The sequence below is a fragment of the Equus quagga genome, chromosome 2 (assembly GCF_021613505.1).
Source record: "Equus quagga isolate Etosha38 chromosome 2, UCLA_HA_Equagga_1.0, whole genome shotgun sequence".
NCBI classification, from domain to species: domain Eukaryota; kingdom Metazoa; phylum Chordata; class Mammalia; order Perissodactyla; family Equidae; genus Equus; species Equus quagga.
This window is the reverse complement of record NC_060268.1, coordinates 70,295,774-70,319,797: the sequence shown is the minus strand read 5'-3', so window position 1 is coordinate 70,319,797 and position 24,024 is coordinate 70,295,774. Positions and strand designations below refer to the sequence as shown.

At 48.6% G+C, this 24,024-nt stretch overlaps 1 protein-coding gene across 1 annotated transcript; it reads left to right on the top strand.

Moving 5' to 3' along the window:
• The first annotated feature begins 14,002 nt into the window (after positions 1–14,002).
• SH2D7 (SH2 domain containing 7) lies at positions 14,003–23,582 on the top strand. The gene is made up of 6 exons (XM_046654313.1): positions 14,003–14,178; positions 15,498–15,587; positions 18,851–19,016; positions 19,302–19,514; positions 20,852–21,541; positions 23,026–23,582. The coding sequence occupies exons 1-6, from the start codon at positions 14,003–14,005 to the stop codon at positions 23,074–23,076; spliced, it is 1,386 nt and encodes a 461-aa protein (XP_046510269.1). The 3' UTR covers positions 23,077–23,582.
• The last annotated feature ends 442 nt before the right edge of the window (positions 23,583–24,024 follow it).

The following is a 24,024-nucleotide window of genomic DNA, read 5'->3' as shown; positions in this document are numbered from 1 at the left end:
GAATGAGCCAATCATTTCTGTCCCTCATGGAGATGATATTCTAGTGAGAGAGAACACACACATGAGCAGATAAATACTGTATTGTATAAATGCTGTGATGAGATTTAAATAAGGATTACCACTTAAATAGCACTTATTGCTTACCAGTGCTTTATAAACCAACTCATTTGAACTCTCACAACTACTTCAAGAGGCAATTACCATTGTTTCTCAATAAAGTAGTACAAAGACCAGGTGATAGAAAGCAGGAGTGGCAGGCTGTTCCACAAAGATCGGGAAGGCCCCTCTGAGGAAGTGGCCCGGAGCAGAGACCTGTATGATGTGAGGGAACAGGCCTGCAAAGATGTGAGGGGGAAATACTCCAGGCAGAGGTGACAGCAAGTAAAATGCTCACTTTTCTCAAAGGAAAAAGGATGGTTATAGTTATGTTTGTGAAAGAGCCAAATCAAGACAAATATCTCACCTTCATTTTGCATCTTTTTACAAGACACACTAATAGACACAAGTGGAAATCAGGCTTTCTGAGACGGACGGGGCCACCAAATTAGACTGCCTACTTGGAGTCAAACAGGTCGGAAGGGTGAACCCTCTGGGCCTCACCCTGTCAGCCAGCCAACCATCCACAGGCCTTACGTTAGCTTCCAAATGAACTCCCCTTTTCCGGGGCCTGTCAAGGGTGCCTCAACCTTAGGGCCCTTTGGTTCTCTTTGAGCACAATTCTGCATAGTGTTAAGGGCTGGGCTCTAGAGCCAGACTGACAGGATTTGTCTCCTAGCTCTGCTACTAAGCAGAGGTGTGGCCTTGGGCAAGGTACTTAACTTCTCTGAGCCTCAGTCTCTTCATCTATAAAATGGATATAATACAAGTAGCTACCTCATACCATTGTTCTTGTAAAGGTTACATGAGAAATGCATACGAAAGTACTTACCACAGTGCCTAGCACGCGGTGAGCACTCAATACATATCAGCTGTTATTATTATTATTCTTGTACAGTTAACATTGATGCCCTCCTCAGCAGATTCCAAAAGGGGGGAATCTAGCAGTCAGACCAGCCCCCACACATGGGAGGCCAGAGAACGCACTATAGGAGAGGTGTAAGCCGCCCTCTGGAGCGAGGGAATGGAGTTCAATTTAAGCCTCACCCTGTGGGTAGGAGATGTTGTGACTAATTGGCTCGTGGGGAGGCAGCCCGGGTGGGGTGTGACCAGGAAATCCCATGGAAAGGCGAAGAGCTGGGAGAACTGAGTCTGTACAGCCATAGTACTGGGAGGCTGCAGGGCAGGGCAGGGTACAGCCCATCTCTGTCCTCTGCTCTATCAGTGAGTTGTGAGAAAGTGTGGGTGGCTTTGCCCTGCAGTCCCAGAGAAGAGAACTAAGCCTTGTAGGGTATTGTGTGGAGGCAGACATCTGCTAGACGTGAGGAAAGTGTCCTTCACAGGCAGAGGGAGTGAGCCTCCTCCCTGGGGCAAGAGTCTGGGCTGGCTGGCTGGGGCATGGCAGATGGTACTGGACAGAGGACCTCTACAGTCCCTGCTGGAGCTGCTGTCTGTGCTTCTCAGTGGGCAATCTGGGCCTTGACCCTGACCCTTCTACCCTTGAACCTCCGCTCTCTCCCTGGTCACCCAAGGCAGAGGAGCAGGGCCATTTTAACATGCTTGCAGGCCCTTGCCCTCTTCCTTTTGCAGGCCACGCTCCACACTACATCAAACGTGTTAAAATTGCCCACATCCCATAGTAAACGTATGCATAATTTTTGTTCTAGAAGAGTTCGAAGGAATTTCTATAATTATGCTCTTGATATTATCCGACTATGAGGAATTCATTTTAATTTATGATTGGCTCCAGACTCTTGGCAATCATCACGTCTATGTGAGAAACCTGGCTGAATGAGAAAAACCCAACCTACAATTTTTTTTCAAAGGGAATGACATCTTTATGGTTACTGCAAAGTTGACATAATGTTATACTTTGTAGACATTTAATTAAATGTTTATTAATGATGATTTTACTCTTTGTCTCAGGTTTTGGAGTCAATATATTTTTCTTAGGCTACAGACATTTCATAGGCCCCTTGAAAGTTGGCGGACCCAAGCACTGGGCCTAGTATCTAAGAGATAAACTGGCCTGGCTCTTGCCTGGTCTGGCCAGGCCCAGAATGTGACCCTCTGAGGAAGATGCTCAGCCACAAACCCTGAGACCCCAACGAGAGTGTGGAGGCCTCGAACTCAGCAGCAATGCCTCAGCGAGGTTCCTGGAGGCCCTGAGTCTCTGCCCACCCAGCCAAGCCCAGTAGAAGTGGCCTAAGCACTTCCAGGGCTCTGTAGGGCCTCCAAGATCAACCCCAAAACCCTCTTGGCCCTCCAGACCTATCCCAGGTCCCCCTGCCCTGCCATGTCTCTCAGGGCCACTCTAGGATGCTGGTTATTTCATGAGCAAACCCTGTGTTGTCTTGCCTCTCATCCCCACGAGCTGAAGGGGCCTACACAGCAGGGCTTTAGCTCGTCTCTCTTAGCACCTCCTCCATCTTCAATTTGTATAATTTTTATAGTTTATGTAAAATGGTAAACAAATGCAGCTTCTGTTTCCCCCCTTTTCTAACCAGATCACTGCCCTCACGGCCCTCCTATATGGAAATTCTAGGGCTGCCTCTGGTGGCTCCTAATTCCTTAGAACCCTTCTTAAATGACTTGACATTTTGCAGTTCCCAAGGTCTCTTAGATTTAATATCACTGTCCCGTGGTCAGGGGCCCAGCTTTACACAGCCTATGTTCCTCCCCTTTGGCTAAAACAGGTATGCTTGGTGTCAGAGGGTTTGCCCTGCATGCCCCTGTGAGCCTCTGCCCCCTCAAGACTCTCGTGGACACTGGAACTCAGTGACCAGAAGGAAATGGCCAATCTAGGAGGAAGTAGCTGCTGTTTACTGAAAAGGGGAAATCTGGGTAGTGAACTTGCTCCCACATGGCCAGTCTCTGGGCAAACCCCAGGGGGAATACAGAGCCAGTGACTCATCCTAGGCCAGTTTCCCCAGAGAGGGACGGGGTGAGAGGCCTCTGAAGAAGCACCCGGCCACACACTGCCTCTGAGTCTCTCAGACCCTATGGAGACAGAGCTGGCCAGGAAACTGACCTGCCACAGCAGGAGCTCACAGTCCTGTGGGGAGCCCAGAGAGGCTCTCACTTGATACACTGTGTGTCCTTAGGGGTGTCTGTGCCCTCTCTGGACTGCAGTTTCCCACCTGTAAAACAAGGGAATGGATGGCTAGGTGATCACCAAGGGCCCTGCCCCTGCCGGCTCTGAAATGTATCAGTGGCATGAGGCACAGCTGTGAGGGCCTGTGGTCATTCTTCCTATAGCTCTGCAGACCAGTGGAGGTTCTGCTCTTTCAAGCTCAAAGGCCTCTTGATTTTTCCAGCCATCCCAGCCAACCTATCCCTTCCCTTCAGGGCTCTCTGCCATCCTACAGGCTTGGCTGCCCACTGTGGTTAGTGCAAGCATTACCACCTTGGGGTCACATATTTGCATCTTCCCTGGGCCCTGCTGGAGAAGCTGCCCTAACCACCACCCTCACACACAAATGGAGGCCTCTGTCCCTGAGACAGAGAGTACAGGCAGAGATGGCTCCATTATTTGGGAGTGGGGGACACAATGCAATCCTGGTAGGGCCTGGTAGGGCCTAGCCCAGCAAACATCTGGAGGAAGTTGGCCTGGATGGGGAGAGGATTGGAGGTTAAGGGGGTGAGGTTGGAGTACTGGAGCTGTGAATGGGTTAAGCACTGGAGGGCTGGAGAGGGAGCAGGAAGAGCAAGACCATCTTCAGAGCAGAGGCTGCAATGACCAGAGTGAAGGGCTCCCATGGGGAGACCCCTCCACCACCACCACCAGGGAGAAGGCCATCCATGAGCTTCTACACAGGCCTGCACCACGCCTCCTGCCCTGATAGGGTGTCAGTAGGAGGAATGGACTGGGCTCCTGGGGGCAGGGAGAGGGTTCCAAAATAAGGGAGGGGCTCTGTGACATTAGGCAGATCACCCAGCCTCCCTGTGCCTCAGTTTCCTCATCTGTAGAATGGGGCATAATAATAGCATTTACCTCCTAGAGTTGTTGTGAGACTTAAATGAGATAATAAACGCAAAGCGCTTGGCAGAGTCCCTGATACACAGTGAGACCTCAGTATGGTGGCTAATTCATTCGACATCCCCAGGCCCTGCTCTTGGCCTCTGCCTGGTGTTAGGTGATGCTGAAACTCAGAAAAGGCCTAGGCCTGGCCTTCCTGCAAGGAGCTCTCAGTCTGGGCAGGTAGGGGAGCTTCAGAGAGAGGAGCCCCGCCAGGGAACCCTCTCGGCCTGGATTTGCAGACTCTGACTTCCAGGAGGCTTCATTTCCCTACCAAATTGACAGGCAAATCTACACAACTTGTGGTTCTCCTTCCTGGAGGGAAGGCATCTGAGATGCTGGCCAAGCTCCCAGCCCTGAGGGCCAGGAGACCAGGACTCGGACAGGGAGAAGCCTGGGTGCCTCTGGGTGTGATGGAGGGTGGAGGTTTGTCAGGGGATGGGTGCCAGGAAGGGGAGGCCTGCAGAGGAGTTAGGGAGAGCCACACTGCCCAGGGAGCAGGTGAGGACTGGACCCCAGGGGAGGTGATGGGGCTGCTGCTGCAGAGGCCCAGGGTCCTTTCTCTTTACTGTCCTGGTTCCAGGCCTGGCCCTGTGCCCAGGAGACTGTAAGGCCCTCTGCCTTCACCACTCCCCTTTCCTGGAGGCCCTCTTGCCATCCCCTTCCCAGCCCCCAATTCCTCAGCCAAGCCTGATCTCAGACCTCAGATTCTTCCTCCCTTCCCACACAAGCACCAGGGATGGCAGACTCCATCCCTGACTCTACCGCCCTCCTGAGGCTTAGTCTGGGAGTGGGGTAGGGGGAGCATTTTAACTGACAGCTTGAAGAGATGCTGTTCTGATGGCAGACATTCAGGCACCATCCTGGTTGGGCGGAGGGGGTCTCCAAAAGGAGTTTAAAAGGTGCTTATGCAAGCAAAGCAATAAGGGGACAAGACTTTGGAGGGAAGATCCGGAGGGCAGTCAGGATGTGATAATGGGCAGTGAGAACACCCAGAAAGGGCCAACCCTGGAGTGAAGAGGGGAGTGTTTTAAAATGTGTTTTGTATTTTGAAGTTTGAATATAGTGACTAAACAGTTATGAATTTTGATTTACTGCATTTTTAAGGTACTTGCAGAATTTGAGTAGCAGGGAAAGGAGCCCCAGGCAGGGAAATGGCAGGAGCAAAGTCATGGAAGGTGGATGCAGCATACATAGGGAAAGCAGGATGGGACAGCCAGGTTCTAGTCTTGGCCTTGCCACTGACTTACTCTGTCTCAGGCAGGCCCTTTCCTGTGCTGAGTCTCCGTTTCCCGTCTTTACAATGGGGACAAATGGAGACGGCAATACTGCCCTGTATACCTGTTATAAAGATGAAAGGAAGTCATGTATGCACGTATTTGAAGTGCTTGGCACATAGTAGGGGCTCACAGGTCATTAGAGATCTACTGTGGGCCTTCGTTTCCCCAGCTCTGAAGAGAGGGGAGGGGAGACTGGGACAGGAGTAAGTGAAGGGCAACCCCAGGGGTCCTGGCTGTCCAACCTGTCAGCTGTGCCAGGCCCCATGGCAGCTGTCTAGCCTCCAAGAAGCTAGAAAACAAAGATTCTCAACGAGTGGTCCTTGACCCGTGATCGTATCACTGGGCCCTAAACTAATCCTAAATGCTTGTCCCTTCTTCAGTTCTCACGAGCAAACGGCACACAATTCTGCAGATTTTCATTTTAATGTGGGACTCAGAACTATTCACTGGTGAGGCTGGAAAATCTATAGAGAAATTAATTTGTGTCTTGTTCTTGCTGCTAAAATGACAGGAGGAGCCCCTCTGATCTGAGGGGTGGTTTCTCTTTCCTCTGGGGACGTCAGAAACCCATAGGCCCATTGCAGGGGTGCTTCTTGGAGCAGGTGGAGCTAGCAGAGTTTTTAAGACCTGAGGAGGTCCAAGACACTCTTACCTTTGGAATCCCCATCTCACTACGTATCAAATAAGTGTGTAATTTTTTTTAATGACACAGCCACATTAAAAAAATTATATATGTATATATACATTGCTTTGAACTCTTCAGAAAAGATTATTTTCATGATATTGCTTTCAGATGATTTGGCTTTGAGATTCATTTACTTGACAATTGGTAACAATTTCTTGGCAGTTTTCCTGCACACTCAGGAATTCTTATGAGGTAAGACAATCTGATCTCCAAACCATTTTCAGATACGATGAAACTTTTATGAATACTAAATGAAGCTGATGCAATATTACATTGTATAGACGTTTATTCATACATTTATTAATTGTGATTTTGCGGTTTTCTCTTTTTGCATTTTGGAGCCAATGCTGGTGGGTTGTTTTTTTCAGGTCTCAGACATTTTTAGAGGCCCCTGAAAGTTCCCAGCACCTGGCCATCAACCTATGAATAAAACAGAAAAGCTTGTGTTTGGTGAGAGGATGGCTCTAAAGGGCATCTCTGGGTACCGCCCTCCCACCCCAGCAGCCATGCCCTACAGATGACAAGACAAGCTTGCTCCACGGCATCGAGGGGCCAAAGAGTCACAGTAAAATTGGTGACTTCTCTGAACCAGTGTCAACCTTCTCTCCAGTTTTTCTTGGAAGCTGGGGGCCCCAAAATGACTGAACTTGAAAATATTATCCATTTTTCTATTCATTCATTCAACATTTACTGAGCATAAATGAATACAACCCGTAAAGATGGCAATTTGGCAGTATCTATCAAAATTACAAATGCAAATACCCTTTTGATTGAGCAATCCTACTTCTGGGAATGTATTCCATGGATGTATACACTCTTACACTTAATCAAATCTGTACAAGGTTATCTATTGCTGCATCGTTGGGGGCGGGGGGACACTGAAACAACCCAAAAATGGTCAATGGTGGTGAGGTCTGAGATCTTACAAAAATTGTGGTGCAGCCATATGAGGGAAAACCACACAGCTGTAACAAAAAGAATGGCGTCCTTCTATGTACTTTAATGGAAGGAGCTCCAAGATGTATTATTAAATTGTTTCACAAAGCAAGGTGCAGAACATTGTATAGTATTCTACCCTTTATATAAGAAAGGGAGGAAAATAAGAATAGACATATTTATTTGGATATGCATAAAGAAACCTAGGAAGGATGTTCAAGAAATGAATAACAGTGGTTACCTATAGGAGTGAGATGGGAACTGGCTGGATGTGGTTTAATACTTGGGGGGAGAATATTTTTTTTTTATTTATTTTTTATTTTTTTATTAATGTTATGATAGATTACAACCTTGTGAGATTTCAGTTGTACATTTTTGTTAGTCATGTTGTGGGTACACCACTTCCCCCTTTGTGCCCTCCCCCCACCCCCCCTTTTCCCTGGTAACCACCGATCAGATCTCCTTGTCAATATACTAACTTCCACCTATGAGTGGAGTCATATAGAGTTCGTCTTTCTCTGACTGGCTTATTTCGCTTAACATAATACCCTCAAGGTCCATCCACGTTGCTGTGAATGGGCCAATTTTGTCTTTTTTTATGGCTGAGTAGTATTCCATTGTGTATATATACCATATCTTCTTTATCCAATCATCAGTTTCTGGGCATGTAGGTTGGTTCCATGTCTTGGCTATTGTAAATAATGCTGCGATGAACATAGGGGTGCAAGGGACTCTTGGGATTTCTGATTTCAGGTTCTTAGGATAGATACCCAGTAATGGGATGGCTGGGTCATAGGGTATTTCTATTTTTAACTTTTTGAGAAATCTCCATACTGTTTTCCATAGTGGCTGTACCAGTTTGCATTCCCACCAACAGTGTATGAGGGTTCCTTTTTCTCCACAACCTCTCCAACATTTGTCGCTCTTGGTTTTGGATGTTTTTGCCAATCTAACGGGTGTAAGGTGATATCTTAGTGTAGTTTTGATTTGCATTTCCCTGATGATTAGCGATGATGAACATCTTTTCATGTGTCTATTGGCCATATTCATATCTTCTTTTGAGAAATGTCTGTTCATGTCCTCTGCCCATTTTTTGATCGGGTTGTTTGTTTTTTTGTTGTTAAGCTGTGTGAGTTCTTTGTATATTATGGAGATTAACCCTTTGTCGGATAAGTGGCTTGTAAATATTTTTTCCCAATTAGTGAGCTGTTTTTGTTTCAATCCTGTTTTCCCTTGCCTTAAAGAAGCTCTTTAGTCTGATGAAGTCCCATTTGTTTATTCTTTTTATTGTTTCCCTCAACTGAGGAGTTATAGTGTCCGAAAAGATTCTTTTGAAACTGATGTCAAAGAGTGTACTGCCTATATTCTCTTCCAGAAGACTTATTGTTTCAGGCCTAATCTTTAGGTCTTTGATCCATTTTGAGTTTATTTTGGTGTGTGGTGAAAAAGAATGGTCAATTTTCAATCTTTTGCATGTGGCTGTCCAGTTTTCCCAGCACCATTTGTTGAAGAGACTTTCTTTTCTCCATTGGAGGCCCTCTGCTCCTTTGTTGAAGATTAGCTGTCCATAGATGTGTGGTTTTATCTCTGGGCTTTCAATGCTGTTCCATTGATCTGTGGACCTGTTTTTGTACCAGTACCATGCTGTTTTGATCACTGTAGCTTTGTAGTATGTTTTGAAATCGGGGATTGTGAGTCCGCCGGCTTTGTTTTTCTTGCTCAGGATTGCTTTAGCAATTCATGGTCTTTTGTTGCCCCATATGAATTTTAGGATTCTTTGTTCAATTTCTGTGAAGAATGTTGTTGGGATTCTGATTGGGATAGCATTGAATCTGTAGATTGCTTTAGGTAGTATGGACATTTTAACTATGTTTATTCTTCCAATCCATGTGCATGGAATGTCTTTCCATTTCTTTATGTCGTCGTCAATTTCTTTCAAGAAAGTCTTGTAGTTTTCATTGTATAGATCCTTCACTTCCTTGGTTAAGTTTATCCCAAGGTATTTTATTCTTTTCGTTGCGATTGTGAATGGGATTGAGTTCTTGAGTTCTTTTTCTGTTAGTTCATTGTTAGTGTATAGAAACGCTACTGATTTATGTATGTTGATTTTATACCCTGCTACTTTGCTGTAGTTGTTGATTATTTCTAATAGTTTTTCTATGGATTCTTTGGGGTTTTCTATATATAAGATCATGTCGTCTGCAAACAGCAAGAGTTTTACTTCTTCGTTACCTATTTGGATTCCTTTTATTTCTTTTTCCTGCCGAATTGCTCTGGCCAACACCTCCAGTACTATGTTGAATAGGAGTGAGGAAGAATATTTTTAAGGATACTTTTTTATATTTTTTACTTTTAAAAACCATGCGGACATATCATATGTTTGCGTAATAATTTAAAATGCACCTATTGAGCATCTAACTATTCCTAGCACTGTTCTAGGCACAGAATACAGAGGATATTAAGGCAGACAATTTGAGAGAAAAGAAACAGGATTGTCAATTCTCTACTCCCTAGTATTGTCAAACAAATTCATGCCCACTAATGGAATAACTAAGAGGTAAGAAAATATAGTGTTCGTAAACTAAAACAAGCATGTGTCAAGAATTTACTGAAAAGTCCACTTTGGCTTTCTACCTGGGAGTCTGGCTGCCAGCAGCACTTGGCAATGTACTGGGTTTCCACTGCACAGGCTCAAGAAAGCAGGAGTGGGAAGCTTCGTGCTGGGGTTCTGGCCACACTCAGTGAGCCTCATCAAAATGGCTGGAGAGACACTGCCTCTGAGCATCCTTCTGGAGAAACCTCGGAGGTTTCCCCCTAAGAGGGCAAGCCAGACCGAGTACCCTCAGGAGAGAGAAGTTGATTGGAAAATCTTTTATCATCTACTGGTCCTACAGGAGAAGTATGACTTTGAGAGAGGAGAATCCAGGACAAGGAAGTTTTGATGAGACAGAGACTTAGAATTCTGGGGACTTCCCAGCTTGGCAATGACTTGGAGCTGAGGCTGACATTTCTTGCATGTGCATTGTGCCTCCCACATTGTGCCACTGTCCTGCATGGATTAACTCACTGAATCCCCAAACCCTACCAAGCAGGCACTTTTTCTCCCCTCCATTTTTGTAGATGAAGAAACTGTGACACAGTGAGGTTCAGTACCTCCCTCAAAGTCACAAAGCCAACAAATGTGGGAGCCGGTATTCTAGGCCAATTAGTCTGATTCCAGAAGCCTCTTAACTCCTCTCTTTACACCTCTGGGCACCCAGGGGTGGAGAAAGAGGGTAGGGCTGCTCCAGTGTCATCTCTATGTCCCAGGGCCCAGCCCTTGGTAGGTGACCACAAGTGATGAACTGAACAGTGGGAGGTGGAGCACTGTCAGAGACAATCTACCCCAGTCCCTCACGGAGCTCATGTGATACCCCCAAACCTGGGCCTTACCCCTCCTCGGCCTCACATTTCCTCTGAGCATATAGATTCCTTATTTGCCTGACTCTGGAATCTTCACCCCTGGCCTGCAGCTGTCCTGGGGCTCTGCCCTGAGGTTGTACACAAAGCCTTTGTCTTCTTATGCAAATGACCAGGTTCTGCTCATAAAAAAATCTGGCCTGAAAGGGAGGTGGAGAGAGAACACATCATGGAAAATTATAGACACACATTTCTTTGTATTTGAATACTTCCAGGACTTTACACTGGTCTGACCAACTGTGGGTCAGACCCCAGCTTCTTAGCCTTTTTTGGGCCATGACCTCTTTGGTATCTGGTGAAGCCCATGGACTTCTTCTCAGGATAGTGTTTTTATTTATTTAAATTTTTTTTTTTTTGAGGAAGATTAGTCCTGAGCTAACATCTGCCACCAATCCCCCTCTTTTTGCTGAGGAAGATTGGCCCTGAGCTAACAACCATGCCCATCTTCCTCTACTTTATACATGGGTCGCCTACCACAGCATGGCTTGCCAAGCGGTGCCATGTCCACAGCCAGGATCCGAACCTACGAACCCCAGGCCGCTGAAGCAGAACATGCAAACTTAACCCCTTCACCACTGGGCAGGCCCCAAGGATAGTGTTTTTAAATGCACAGAATAAAATACGTAGAATTATGGTGGAAAGCAATTATATTAAAATAGGATTATCAAAATATTTGTGATGTAGTAATACAATGTGCTTCTTTATTAGCATGTTAAATAACAAGATCCAGCACTGGGTCTAATTATTATAATTTTAAGGTAATTATGAGCGAAAATGATATCTTAAGATGTCAGCAACAGTTGTAATGTGCTATGAAAATATCCTTTGCTGTTGTGATATGAAATGTGATATGAAAATATCCTTTCCGTTATCACCAAATTTCTGTTGGTGACAGTCACAGGTGCTGCGAACACTAATGAGGTTTGTTCCCTACACTTGCCGTGGAAAGAAATGCTGAATTTCAGTGAGAAGGTTAGGGAAAATAAAGGTCCACCCATCCCTCTGCCCTAATTTGGAAAACTCCAGTCCTTGCCAGCTTGGGCCTGGGATTTCCATTCTGACCCCAGTATATCCCTGACTTATATCTGTGGCAGGAAGATCAATTAGTAAGTATGTGAATCCATCCTGGTGTTGCCTGGCTGGAGTTGGTTCCTCACTATCAAGGCTGAAAATTGTTTATGAAAGTGATGTTCCCAGTAGCTGACCCTCTGGGAACACTTGCTGTGTGACTATGTGCCTGCCACTGCATGGAGAGCGTGACCTGCACTGTTTCACTCCAACCTCAGGTGAGGCAAGTGGATGCCCTGTTACTCTTTTTTCAGATGTGGAAAATGACTATCAGAGATGGGGAATAAGCTGCCCAGACTGAGGTCGCAGGTTTGCCTCATGCCCTTTCCCTTCCTCGAAATCATATGCATCACACACCTGCCATAGTCATTTTTATCTTGATTGAGATGACCATAATGAAGTTATAATAATAGTAATAATAAAAATAGTTACCAACAGGGGAAGATCCACCATATTTCAGTCATTACATCATTAACCATCATCATAAATGTAATGGTTAATCCTAATTGCTTATGTTATTCCAAACGCTGTTCTAAGGACTTCACTCACTTAACCTTCCTTACAACAGGTTGTATTATAGTCCCCATGTCAAAGATGAAGACACTAAAGCCCAGAAAAGTTAAGTCATTTGCTCAAGATCACATAGCTAGTCAGCTGGAATTGGAACCAAGGAAATATGGATGTAGTAGCTTCATTCTTTTAGTAAACTGCTTTGTTGAAGTAGAATATATGTATATTGAGAGAGAGAGAGAGAGAGAGGGAAAAAGAGAGAGACAGAAAGGGCATAGATCGAGAGTGCAGAGCTCAATGAATTTTTTTTTTTTTTTTTTGAGGAAGATTAGCCCTGAGCTAACATCTGCTGCCAATCCTCCTCTTTTTTGCTGAGGAAGACTGGCCCTGAGCTAACATCCATGCCCATCTTCCTCTACTTTATATGTGGGATGCCTACCACAGCATGGAGTGCCAAGCGGTGCCATGTCCTCACCCGGGATCCAAACCGGCGAACCCCGGGCAGCCGAAGTGGAACGTGTAAACTTAACCACTGCGCCACCGGGCTGGCCCCCTCAATGAATTTTCACCAAGTGAACACACCCACCTAAACCACCACCCAGATCAAGGAATAGGACATTATCAGCACCCAACAGCTCCTGCCCCCTCCTCAGTCATTATTTCCCCAAGGTAACCACTATGGTAACTTCAGTCACCATTGATCAGTTCTGTCTATGTTTGAATTTATATATGTGTTCCCTCATTCTTAACCATTATGCTATCTCATTTAGTCTTCATAATGACTCTAGAGTCTAGAAGGTAGCTTATTATTATTCATTCCCATTTTACAGATGAGGAAATTGAGCTATCTGCAACAATTTAGTAACTTCCCTGAGGCCCCATGGAAGTGGGATTCTAGCCCGGATCCTGGGGGCTAACTTTGCAACATCTGCTGCCTCACTCTTGACCAAGGCTGGATTTCTCCTGTGAAGCTCGGAAGCATATTAGAGATTCAGGGATGTTTGCATGAACAAATATCCTGTGCCCTAGCTGGTCCAAAGCCTGCTCTCAAAGGTCTTACTGCAGCCCTTCTAGGAGACCCACCTACTCCAGAGGCCCCCCTGCTCCAGCCACTCCAGCTTCTGGGTGGTTCCTTGGGATTTCTAGCAAAGTCCCACCTCATAGTCTCTGTACGTACTCTTCTCTCTGCTGATGAGCAGCATCTCTTCCCCTAGACACTTGCCTGACTTCCTCCTCCACTGGTCCAGTGTGCCCTCTTGGGCAAGGCTTCCCCCAACCCCAACACAGACCCCCTATCTAAATAATATGACCCACATGCTCTTCTGCCTCTCTCTTTTTCTTGGAGTGCTTCTTACACTTGGTGCCATATTCCATGTATGTATTTGTCTGTGGTCTGTCTCCCTCCTCTAGAATGCATGTGCTACGAGGGCAAAATGCTGTTTTATTCACTGCTTTATTCCCAGGGCCCAGATGTATGTGGCATAGAGTAGACACTCAATAAATCTTGAGTGGAAGGAGGAATTAATCAGCACAGAGGCAAGAGGCCTCCACGAGGAAGGATAAATAGAATTTAAATCCACTGCTTTGCTAACGGTGGCCTTGCTGTGGACTTTAGCCAAGGTCTGGTCCTTAGATGTGACAAAGACTGGAGGTTGGAGAAGAAGGGCCAAACCCAGTAGGGTAGCTCATCTGCTGGCAGGAAGTCAGGGATCTCCTCCCCTACCCCACGGTGGCTGCTAATGTGACCCTCCCCCTAATGTCTCCAGCTGGCCAAGGTGCTCCACCCCAAAACCTCAGAGAGATCAGCCAGGAGCCCAGAGGTGACAATAGGACTCCTGTGTGCTGCGGGGGTTGGGGAGGGCATGGACTCAGGCAAATGAGGCAGAGCACACACAGATATAGAGGCCTGTGGGTGGTCAGCACTCTGCTTCCACTTCAGTGCTCCCCAGAATGGAGGGCAGCCTAAAGCAGCTCAGCCTGGGGAGGGGGCCCGAGGGGGCAGGGGATAACCAGGCCCTGGCCGAGCTGCAGGAGCTGGCCCTGAGATGGTTCATGGAGACGCAGGCCCCCCTCATTCTGCAGAACGGAGCCCTGCCCCCCTGGTTTCACGGATTCGTCACCCGCAAGTAAGGCTGCCCCTGTCCACATGCCCAGCACAGCTCACAGCCCCTTGGGGATGAGAAAATGGTCTGGGAACTCTGGGAGAAGACTAGTTCCTGCCCTCTCCCTGGGCTGGGCAGGGCCCTGGGGAGGCAGTGGGAGGGGAACAGACAGGACCGCCACGTTCCCTGGCAGCTGCTTCTGCGGGCAGGGTGGGCGGCAGCGGCACTCCCACTCTGAATATAGGGCTAGGACAGAGAGGGCAGGGGGGAGCAGAATTAGGAATAACTTGATGAATAACTAGGGGTAACATATCATGTATCATTCAGACCAGAACTCTATTAGTACCTAACCCAGGAGAACTGTTCTAAGTGGGGACTATCCCAGGCAAACCTGGCTGTACAGTTGCCCCAGGAATAAAGGCCAAGATGTGGGGTGGGTTCTCTGATTGGGCTGGATCTCCAAACTGCCAAAGCACTAGATGAAGGAATGACAGATACAGCCAGCCATGAGGTCCTTCTGGCACAGCACCTGGCATTGAACCAGTGCCAGCTTTATGGGTATCAAATTGTATAGTTGCACAGGGCCCTCTGCTCAGAAGGACATTATTCTTGTTTTAATGCTCTACTGTCACCATCTTGAAGTTCTTACTTTTTAAGTAAGGGGCTCCACATTTTCATTTAGTGCTGGGCCCTGCAAAATTTACAGTTGGTCCTGCACAAAGCAGGTAGTCAGTAAGTATTTGGTGAGTAAGTAGGTGAGGGAATTCTGGTCTATGTAACTGCTAAACCAGAAGACAGCTGGAATTTTTCACCATGCCTCTAAAATACTTGGCACCATTTAGAAATATCCATAGCTGCCTGAGGCTGAAGGGAAACATGCAGGGGGCATGAAAACCTATGAGTTGCTACTGTGACCAGACTCCAGACATAACAGCACCTTCTCCCTGAAGAAACTGTTGTGTAGTGCACATCCTACACAGCTGTACACAGCGGTCCAGAGACAAGGACCTCACAACCCTAAAAATCTCCAGCTACATGGATTCATTCTTGTTACAGAGCCATTCAGGTGGAAAGTGGGTAGCCAGGGTCAGTGGCTTCTGGTGAGGCTGCAGTGAAGGGTGGTGACTGTGGCCTCAGGACTGCAACCAAGCCCCAGACTGAGTCTTGAGCTTGTTCAACTGAGCCCAGATAGACCACAGACCCAGCCAAAGTCCTGAGGGAATCCTCTATAAAGGGTTGAAGGTCTGTGCACTGGGTCTAGCACTCATGGGCGTGGTCAGCAGGGATGTTAAGGTTGCGCTGTAAGGGGACAGGCCTCAGCTAACGGCATGTCTTCTGCCCAGGCAGACGGAGCAGCTGCTCAGGGACAAAGCTCTTGGCTCCTTCCTCATTCGCCTCAGTGACCGGGCTACCAGCTACATCTTGTCCTACAGGTAAGAGAAGAAGACCTCCGCAAGGGAGCAGGCAGGCTCACACTCCCATAACCTAACCTTGCAGATAAGGACAGAGGCCCCACCAGCCCACACTACCTGGCTTTCCCTGTGGGCCCTGACTCCTTGACTCCCTCGTTCATCCATCCCATGCTCATCAGACATTTCCTGAGCTGCAATGGCCAAATACTAGGGTGAAACTCCAGGGTTCAAAGGGGTGGGTGGGGAGCAGGGAAGAACCTCCTCCTGAGGGGAGGATGGGAAAGGCTTCACAGTGGTGAGCTTTGAGCCCAGGATAGAAGGAAGACTAGCAACTTGCTAGGCAGAATAGGAGGTGTGTTTGGGGTCTAGGAAGGCATTTCTAGTAGATGGAACTGCATGTGCAAAAGCACAGAGGCATGGAAGACTAAGGTGTTGTGGGGAGGCACAAGATGCTGGGTGCAGCAGGATGCATGGTAGGGAGGAATGCCTGGAGAGATGGGCGGGGGCAGCGCAGGATGGCCTTGGATGCCTGGCTAGGTCTGTGGACTGTGAAGGGTCATCTGGTCAGACTTTGGTTTTGCAAGGATCCTTCAGGCAGCCTATGGAGGGAGGACTGGAAGATAGATGTGGAGGTATGTGGGCAGTGGGGACCCTTGGGGGGTGAGGTCTGGGCTAGATGACAAAGTCTAGCCTAGGGTAAGGCAGTGGGGATAGAGAAAAGGAGACAAGATGGCCAGGACAAAGTCAGAGATGGTGATGTCAGAGCCTGTCCCTGAGTAGGCTGGGTTTAGAAGGCAGAAGGAAGGAAGAAGACTCTCCCAATGGCCTCAGATTCAGAATTATCAACTGCTCAGACTGCCCCTGTTCAAATCCTGACCTTGAGCAAGTTAGTTTGCTTCTCTGTGCCTTCTTACTCATCTGTAAAATGGGAACATTGTAGTACCTACTTAATAGGATTGTTGAATGGGTTCGATGAGTGTATACATTTATTTAAAGTGATTGGGACAGTGCTTGGTACAGAGTAAGGACTAAGTAAATTTTGGTCATTATTAAAATAATTATTGTTATTCTGTGTGCCAGGTACTGTGCTGGACACTTTGAAATATATGAACTCAACAGTTTTCAAATGTCTTTTCAGCATTAGGGCTTTTTTTTTCAAACGTGATCTTAGGTGGAGTTCCAACTTATAAAAGAGATCAAAGTGAGGCTGCTCAAAGATACACAAATAGACCAATGGAACAGAATGGAGTCCAGAAACAGTCCCATGCATTTGGTTACCTGATTTACAACAGAGGTTCCACTGCAATTCAGTGGGGGAAAGGCCAGTCTTTTCAAGAAGCAGTGCGGGAGCAACTGGATATGGAAAGAGTGACCCCACCTCACACCACACACAAAAATTAATTAATTCTAGATAGATCATAGATCCAAGTGAGAAAAGCACTTTAGAAAACAATACACTTCTAAAAGAAAACATAGGGAAAAAATTTCATAGCTTTGAGATAAGCAAAGATTTCTTAAGACACAAAAGTATTAACCATAAAAGAGAAGATTGATTGGATTTCTTTAAAATTAAGAATTTTGAGGTCCGACCTGGTGGCGTAGTGGTTAAGTTTGCATGCTCCACTTCAGCAGCCCAGGGTTTGCCAGTTGGGATCCTGGGCGCAGACCTACACACAACTCACTAACCCAGGCTGAGGTGGTGTCTCACACAGAAGAACTAGAAGGACCTACAACTAGGATATACAGCTATGTACTGGGGCTTTTGAGGAGAGAAAAAAAGAGGAAGATTGGCAAGAGATGTCAGCTTAGGGCCAATCTTCCTCACACGCACACAAAAAGAATTGTTGTTAATCAAAAGATACACTTAAGTGAGTAAAAGGACAAGCCACAGAAATTATATATTGCAATACCTAGATCTAACAAAGAATCCATTTCCAGAATGTATAAAGAACTCCCGCAAATCAATAAAGCAAAGACAATGCGTGAATAAATGCAAAAGACTTGAGCCTTCATAGAAGAGGGGATGCAAAAGGGCAGCATACTGGTGTTCAGCAGCGTCAGTAATCGGGGGAATACACAGGAAAACCACAATGAATGGCTAAAATGAAAAGACAAGAGGGTATTGGACAGTTGGTTAGGACGTGGAACAACTGGAACTCTCATACATTGCAACAATTTTAGAAAATGGTTTGGCATAATCTACTAAAGTTAAACACAGGTGTATGCCTGACCCACCAATTCTACTCCTTGGTGTATGCTCAACAGCAGTAAGTACACATCTTCACCTGAAGACATGTACACAAATGATCACGGCAGCCTTATCTGTAACAGCATATCTGGAAATAACCTAAATATCCATCGACAGAATAGGTAAATTGTGTCATTAAATGGAAGACTACACATCAACGTGGAAAAAAGAAGCTAATTCCACATGGACATGAATCAATCTCAAAGATAAAATGTTGAGTAAAAGAAGCCAGACACAAAAAAGAGATACTGTAAGATTCCATTTATATGAAGTTCCATAAAAAGCAAAACTAATTTATGGTGATGGGGATCAGAATGGTGGCTGCCTTTGGGGCCTAGACTGGAAGACGACCCAAGGGAATCTTCTGGGGAGCTGGAAATGTTTTCTATTTTGTGGTGGTTACATGGGAGTGTTCATAGGTGGAAATTCATCGAACTGCACCCTGCTGACGTGTGCACTTCACTGTGTATCACTCTTCCATAAAAAAGGAAAATGAAGAGGGTGGGACTTTACAGCCTGGAGTGGGGGAGGGAGCTGGAACTCCATCTTTTCAGCAGATCCAGGACGAGGGTGGGGCAAGTGAGGCTGAGTAGTGCAAGTGCAGGGTCGGACTTTGTCTTTATTGTAGATTTTTTGGTATTAATTTTGATTTTCTAAAATATTGGATTTTTACTTTTCTTGATTACTGAGTTTTGTGGTGCCCCTTTAAATTTTGCACCCAACCTGAGTGCCTCACTTGCCCCACCCTAGCCTGGCCCTTCCCTCCCTGGTCCCACTAGAGCAGGCCTGGATGCTTCCCAGTAACCAAGGGCCTCATGGTTTGAAAACCACTCCCTAGCTCCCAGCCCACCCACAAGGCTAGACTTGCTGGATGTCAGTCCCACTTTATAGAGGAACACACCAAGGCCCAAGTGGGCAGCATGGCCCGAGTCTGTGCTGGAGCCCCTCCCCTGCACGTAGGCCCCGAGCTCTGACCCTGGCTGAGGCTGGGCTGCCCCTGGCCAGCAGCCCCAGGCCACAAGAGCTTGTGTTGCAGGGGCAGCGATCGCTGTAGGCATTTTGTCATCAACCAGCTTCGAAACCGGCGCTACCTCATCTCAGGGGACACCCACAGCCACAGGACCCTGGCCGAGCTCGTGCGCCATTACCAGGAGGTGCAGTTTGAGCCCTTCGGGGAGACCTTGGCTGCTGCCTGCCCCCGGGTAGGCACCCCCCTTCCCCTGGGTGAGGGTGGCGGGGCAGGGTGCCCAGGCATGGAGTGTTCACCACTCGGGTGCCTTTTCTTGCCTTTCCTGTTTACTGCTGTCCAGGGGCAGTCACTGCAGGCTCATGGTCCCCGTTTGAAAAGAGGAGACCGAGGCAGTGTCTTACTCGAGGTCAGGGACCCGCTGGGATGTTTCAGTCCCCTGCCAGCAGCCTCTGGCAGGTGGCTGGAGTATGGCTGGGGATATATGACCATGCGCCTGCTGTACCCCCACCACCCCCAGCCAGAGGACAATGATCTGTACGACGCCATCACCCTGGGCCTCCACCAGACCAATCCAGGCCTGGAAAATCCACCTGCAACGGCAACCCCCACGGTGGTCCCAGACAAGGCTGCCAGCCCCCGCCCCTCTCCAAAGCCCCAGGTCTCCTTCCTCCACACAAAGAAGAGCTTTGATGCGAGTCCCTGGAACCTCTCCGAGGAGGAAAGCGTGGAGGTGAGGATGATTCTGGGCCAGCTAGGGTCAGGACTGCTAGACCAGGAATGCAGGTGCCACGTCCAGTCAGATCCTGAGAGGTCACATTAGCCAGTCCCCCAGGCTGCAGAGGGTGAAAATCAGGCCCAGAGATGTGCAGGCCCAGCTTGGAACCACCCGGTGGTTCACCCATGCCAGGGCCTGTCTCTGGCCAGCTGGATTTGGTTCAAACCTTGGCTTGGGCTTTCTAGCTGTGTGACTTTGGGAAAGTCACGTAACCTCTCTGAGCTTCAGTTTACCATTCCTGAGGTTCCTGTGAGGCTTGAATGAGAGAAGGGATAGGAAATGCTGGAAAAATCCCTCTGTAAACTGTAGAGCAGGTGCCTGTGAGTCAACACCTTATTCTCCTCCATAGCACCTCATGGGAAGGGCTCAGAGAGATTTTTCTTGATATACATCACATCACAGCATGCCAAGGCTTCTTCTCATGTTTAGCATAAAATCTAGTATCTTCACAGGGTCCACAAGAGCCTCACCAGATGCCCTGCTACCTCTCCCCCTTCTCACTCTTCTCTAGTTTCATTGGCCTTCTGGATCTTCCTTGAACACACCCATCTTGTGCCCAGCTCAGGACCTTTGCACTTGCTGTACTCTCTGCCACCAGATATCTGCATAGCTCACACTCTCTGCATTTCGTTCTCTGCTTTTATGTCATCCTCTCAGAAAGGCCAACTAAACTGTAGAAAATACCCCCTTTCCCACCTGTCATTCTATCCTCATACCCTGCTTTGTTCTTCTTCATAGAAGATCATGACCTGACAGTATATTATCTTGTGATATATTATTCTGTCATGTATTACATCAATCATATTAAATAATACAGAACGGTATACTGTCCATCTCCCAGGTTAGAACAAAAACTTCCAAGAGTTGGTCTCATTCATCACTGAGCCCTCAGCACCTAGGATAGTGTCTGCAGACAGTCAGTGCTCACTTAATATTTGTTGAATAAACATGAATAATGGACTTGGGTGTTGGCCATTCTGAAGGGCAAGGGAGCATGGGTTCGGGGGCTCTGAGGGACCAGTGGACCATCCTGAAGGGGAGAGGAGCAGGGCAGGATGAGCTTGGGTGGGAGGCAGAGCTGGTAACCTGAGGCCTTGAATGCCAAAACAAAGACTATACTCACAGGCCTAGAGAGCTGGCAGGGGCCCTGAATGCCAACCAATCCCTGTACATGATACTTAGGTAAACTGAGCCCATGACAGGAAGCCTCAGCCTGTTGGGAGAACTTCAGTTTACCCGAGCGCCTCTTATCCATGGGTCACTTTTAAGAGATTCTGTCCCTCTTTCTCCAGGCCCCCAGCAGGGTGCCTTCCCTCCCTGAGAGGAGTACCTCCCTTCTGGACAAGTCTTCTGGAGGCCCCAACAACATCATCTATGCAGACTTGAGGAAGACGAACCAGGCACAGCTAGGCCTGGGCACAGACATGTCCAGCAGGCATGGGCCAGTTCCAGCTGGCAGCCAGGCCTGCTCCACAGGCAAGGAGACCCCAAAGAGAATCTCAGATAGAAGCCAGAACAGGCCTGATGGCCTAGGGTTTGCCTTCTCCGAGGTGAGCCCAGACCAGGGCCCTACAGTGTCTCCTACCTCCTGGGGCATCCTCCTGCCTCCCAGTTCTGAGGCCCTAGGATCCTCAGCTGCTATCTGGAGCCAGGAGTCTCCGAAGTTGAGCCACAGGGCTCAGCTCCACTCACAAGGCAGTTCTACAGACACCTCTGAGCTCATCCAGACAGCAGGCCTCCTGCAGGAGGCCAAGGATGTGCCAGACCAAGAAGGTGGCAGTACCTATGAGCAGATCCCAGTCAGCTGGGGTGGCCCAGCCAGGCCCTGGCATCCTGGGACCAGTCCCACATATAGCAAGCTGTCAGGATCCACAGTCTGTGGCTATGAGAGGATCTCGGGGGCCCCAGAGCTCCCTGAACCCAGAAACACCTATGAACAAATTCCAGCAGTCAAGAGCAAGGAGACTGGACGAACACACAAGGTGGGCTCCCTGGGCAGGGCAGGGTAGGGTGGGGTGACTGCCAGCCCTTAGAGAGTACTTGTGGTAGGAGGGACCTATGGCCCTCAGGCATGGGCAGGTCAGGTCACCACCGCTGCCCAGAGGTGCCCAGAGCTTTCCAGCCCTAACATCTGCTTGAAGGTGGTGGGAGAGGCAGCTGTTAGGTTTGGATGTAAGATGGGGGCTTCCAGGCCCTTCTGCGGTCTTTCTCTGCAGACCAGGGATCCCTGCCCCTCTCTCTTGGCTACTGAAGGGGTCTCAGAGCCTCTAAGGCGTGGAGAAGGAGCCCTACCTCCAGGTCTGACTTGCCTTGGCCCTCATCACAGCTCAGCCAGTCCCTAGCCATGTGACTTTGGGCAAGACAGACATCCAGTTAATTTGGATTTCAGATAAATGGGCATTTTTTTTTTAGCACAAGTATGTCCTAAATACTGCAATTATTCCTTGTTTATCTGAAATTCAAATTTAACTGGGCATCATGTATTCTTATTTAGCAACCCTACCCAGGACCTCCATTTCCTCATCTGTAAAATGGACTGGTCCTCTGGCTGTGTCCAGGGGTGGCTGCCCAGAGGATAATGCTGGACATCCTCACATGCTCAGGACACAGCCCAGAGATGGCTCTTGGTGAACAGAGCTGTTGTTCCTGAGGGTTTCTGATGAGAAAGGAGGAAAGGGGATGCAGGGATCAGGAGGGCGGAGGGAGGTATTCAGGGCTTCCCAGGGAGGCACAAGAAACCCTCTTGAGCCCTCAGCCCTGGCGTCCTCCAACTATATCTGGAGCTGATGAGCCAGGACAGTCCACTCCCTGTGGGGACAGCCTCAGATCTCCAGCATGAGCAGACCTCCTCTCCTGGCCTGAACAGTGAAACCCTCAGCTCCCAGCTGAAAGGCCTTCACAGGAAGCTCTGCCATCTCTTCCCTTGGGGCAGAGCTGTGCCCACACACCCTGGGACAGAGAGCTCACTCCACCCCGACTCTCCTGGGACCAGAGATTCCGCCTGGGGGACAGTCCTTCTAAGAAACACAGAAGCCACGTCCCATGTCTGCTCTTCCCCTGCCTGAAAAGTCCCATGTCCTCTCTGGTCCCTGGTGGCATCATGCACAACCCATCTGCATTCTACCCAGGATACTGGCTAGGGCAGAGAGTGCTGGGGGTTGGGGGCCCCAGGGAACTCCAATGAGGGCACGTGGGAAATGGCCTTTCTTCTCCACCCCCTTTCCAGACCCCTTCCTCCCTTAGTCTGCTTAAGCAGAAGAGGGCAAATCCTTCATCAAATACCAGAGGCTGGAGGTGGAATTTCCAGCACTGTGAGAGGCTTGTGGAGCAACCATCGGTGTTCCAACCTGGCCTTTTTCCGGGCTTGAACACCAGACCCCGGTCAATGCCGATGGACCCTCTGAGGCTGGGTCTCCCCTTTCCTGTCCAGGGACCCCAGGCTCCAGCCTCTTCTCCCTCCTTGCAGCCTGACAAGCTCCGGAGGCTCTTCTTCACGGACAAGAAGCACAAATCTTGAGGAGGGTCTGGTTTCCAGCAGCCCACCAGTGGGTTTCCCAGGACTCCGGCTACGCCAGGGGTGATTGGGAAGCCCTCAGCCCACCAGAAGGCAACCTTGGACCCTCAGATCCAACCAGCCTGCTGTGGAACCAGGCTCAGAGACAGAACCTAGGTGCCTGCTTGGAGATGCGGTGGGAAGAGACCTTCCAGCTGCCTATAGCTCTGGGCTATGTCCTGCTTGCCAAGAGCCTCCCACCCATCCAGAGGAGGAAATCAATGCCCGAGAGGAGAGAGGATTGGCCAAAGGCAGGGGTCAGCAACCCTGTTTCCGAGACGAACCTGCTGAGGCCTGGTTCAGCTGAGCCTGCCTCCCCCCACGGAACACTTACTGAGCATGTGGCAGGCCCTGTGCTAGGGCAGGTCTTTTCCTAACTGGCTGAGTGACATCATGCAGTTGCTCTTGAGGTCAAACCAGTTCCTTTTCTCATGGCCCTATCAGCACAAAGAGGAGAGGGCCAGGAGCTACATCCCTACTCCTGCCCCATGGGTTTAGGGCAAGAAGCCAGGCAAGTGGCAGCAAAGCCCGAGCCTCAGGGGTGATGGTTCTGATGCTGGAGTGGCCAGGCTCCCAGGGACTACCCCCTGAGCCACTCTCTGCCCACTGCTTACATCCCAGCCTCACCATGCAAGCCAGGCAGACCCTAGTCTGACCCCTTCGTGTGCAGATGGGGAAACTGAAGCCCAGAGAACAGCAGCAACCTGATTGAGTTTATATAGTCAGAGGCTGTGCAGATGCCCCTTAAGGTAGGTCCAAGCCTGGCTCGCTGCCTGGGGTCAGCCTGGGTGGTTTTGGAAGCACCCAGTGGCCCCCTGCCGGCCATCTTTATATGACCAGGTCACTCTCATCTGCCCTCTGCCTCTAGCCAGTGTTGGCCTTGAGGGGTGGCTTTCAGGCCCCTCCCATGAG

Coding starts and splice junctions, on each gene's coding strand:
- SH2D7 (XM_046654313.1), top strand. CDS start 14,003: ATGGAGGGCAGCCTAAAGCAGCTCAGCCTGGGGAGGGGGCCCGAGGGG. Junction 15,588..18,850: donor AGCTACATCTTGTCCTACAG/GTAAGAGAAGAA, acceptor CTTGTGTTGCAG/GGGCAGCGATCGCTGTAGGC. Junction 21,542..23,025: donor AGACTGGACGAACACACAAG/GTGGGCTCCCTG, acceptor CCCTCCTTGCAG/CCTGACAAGCTCCGGAGGCT.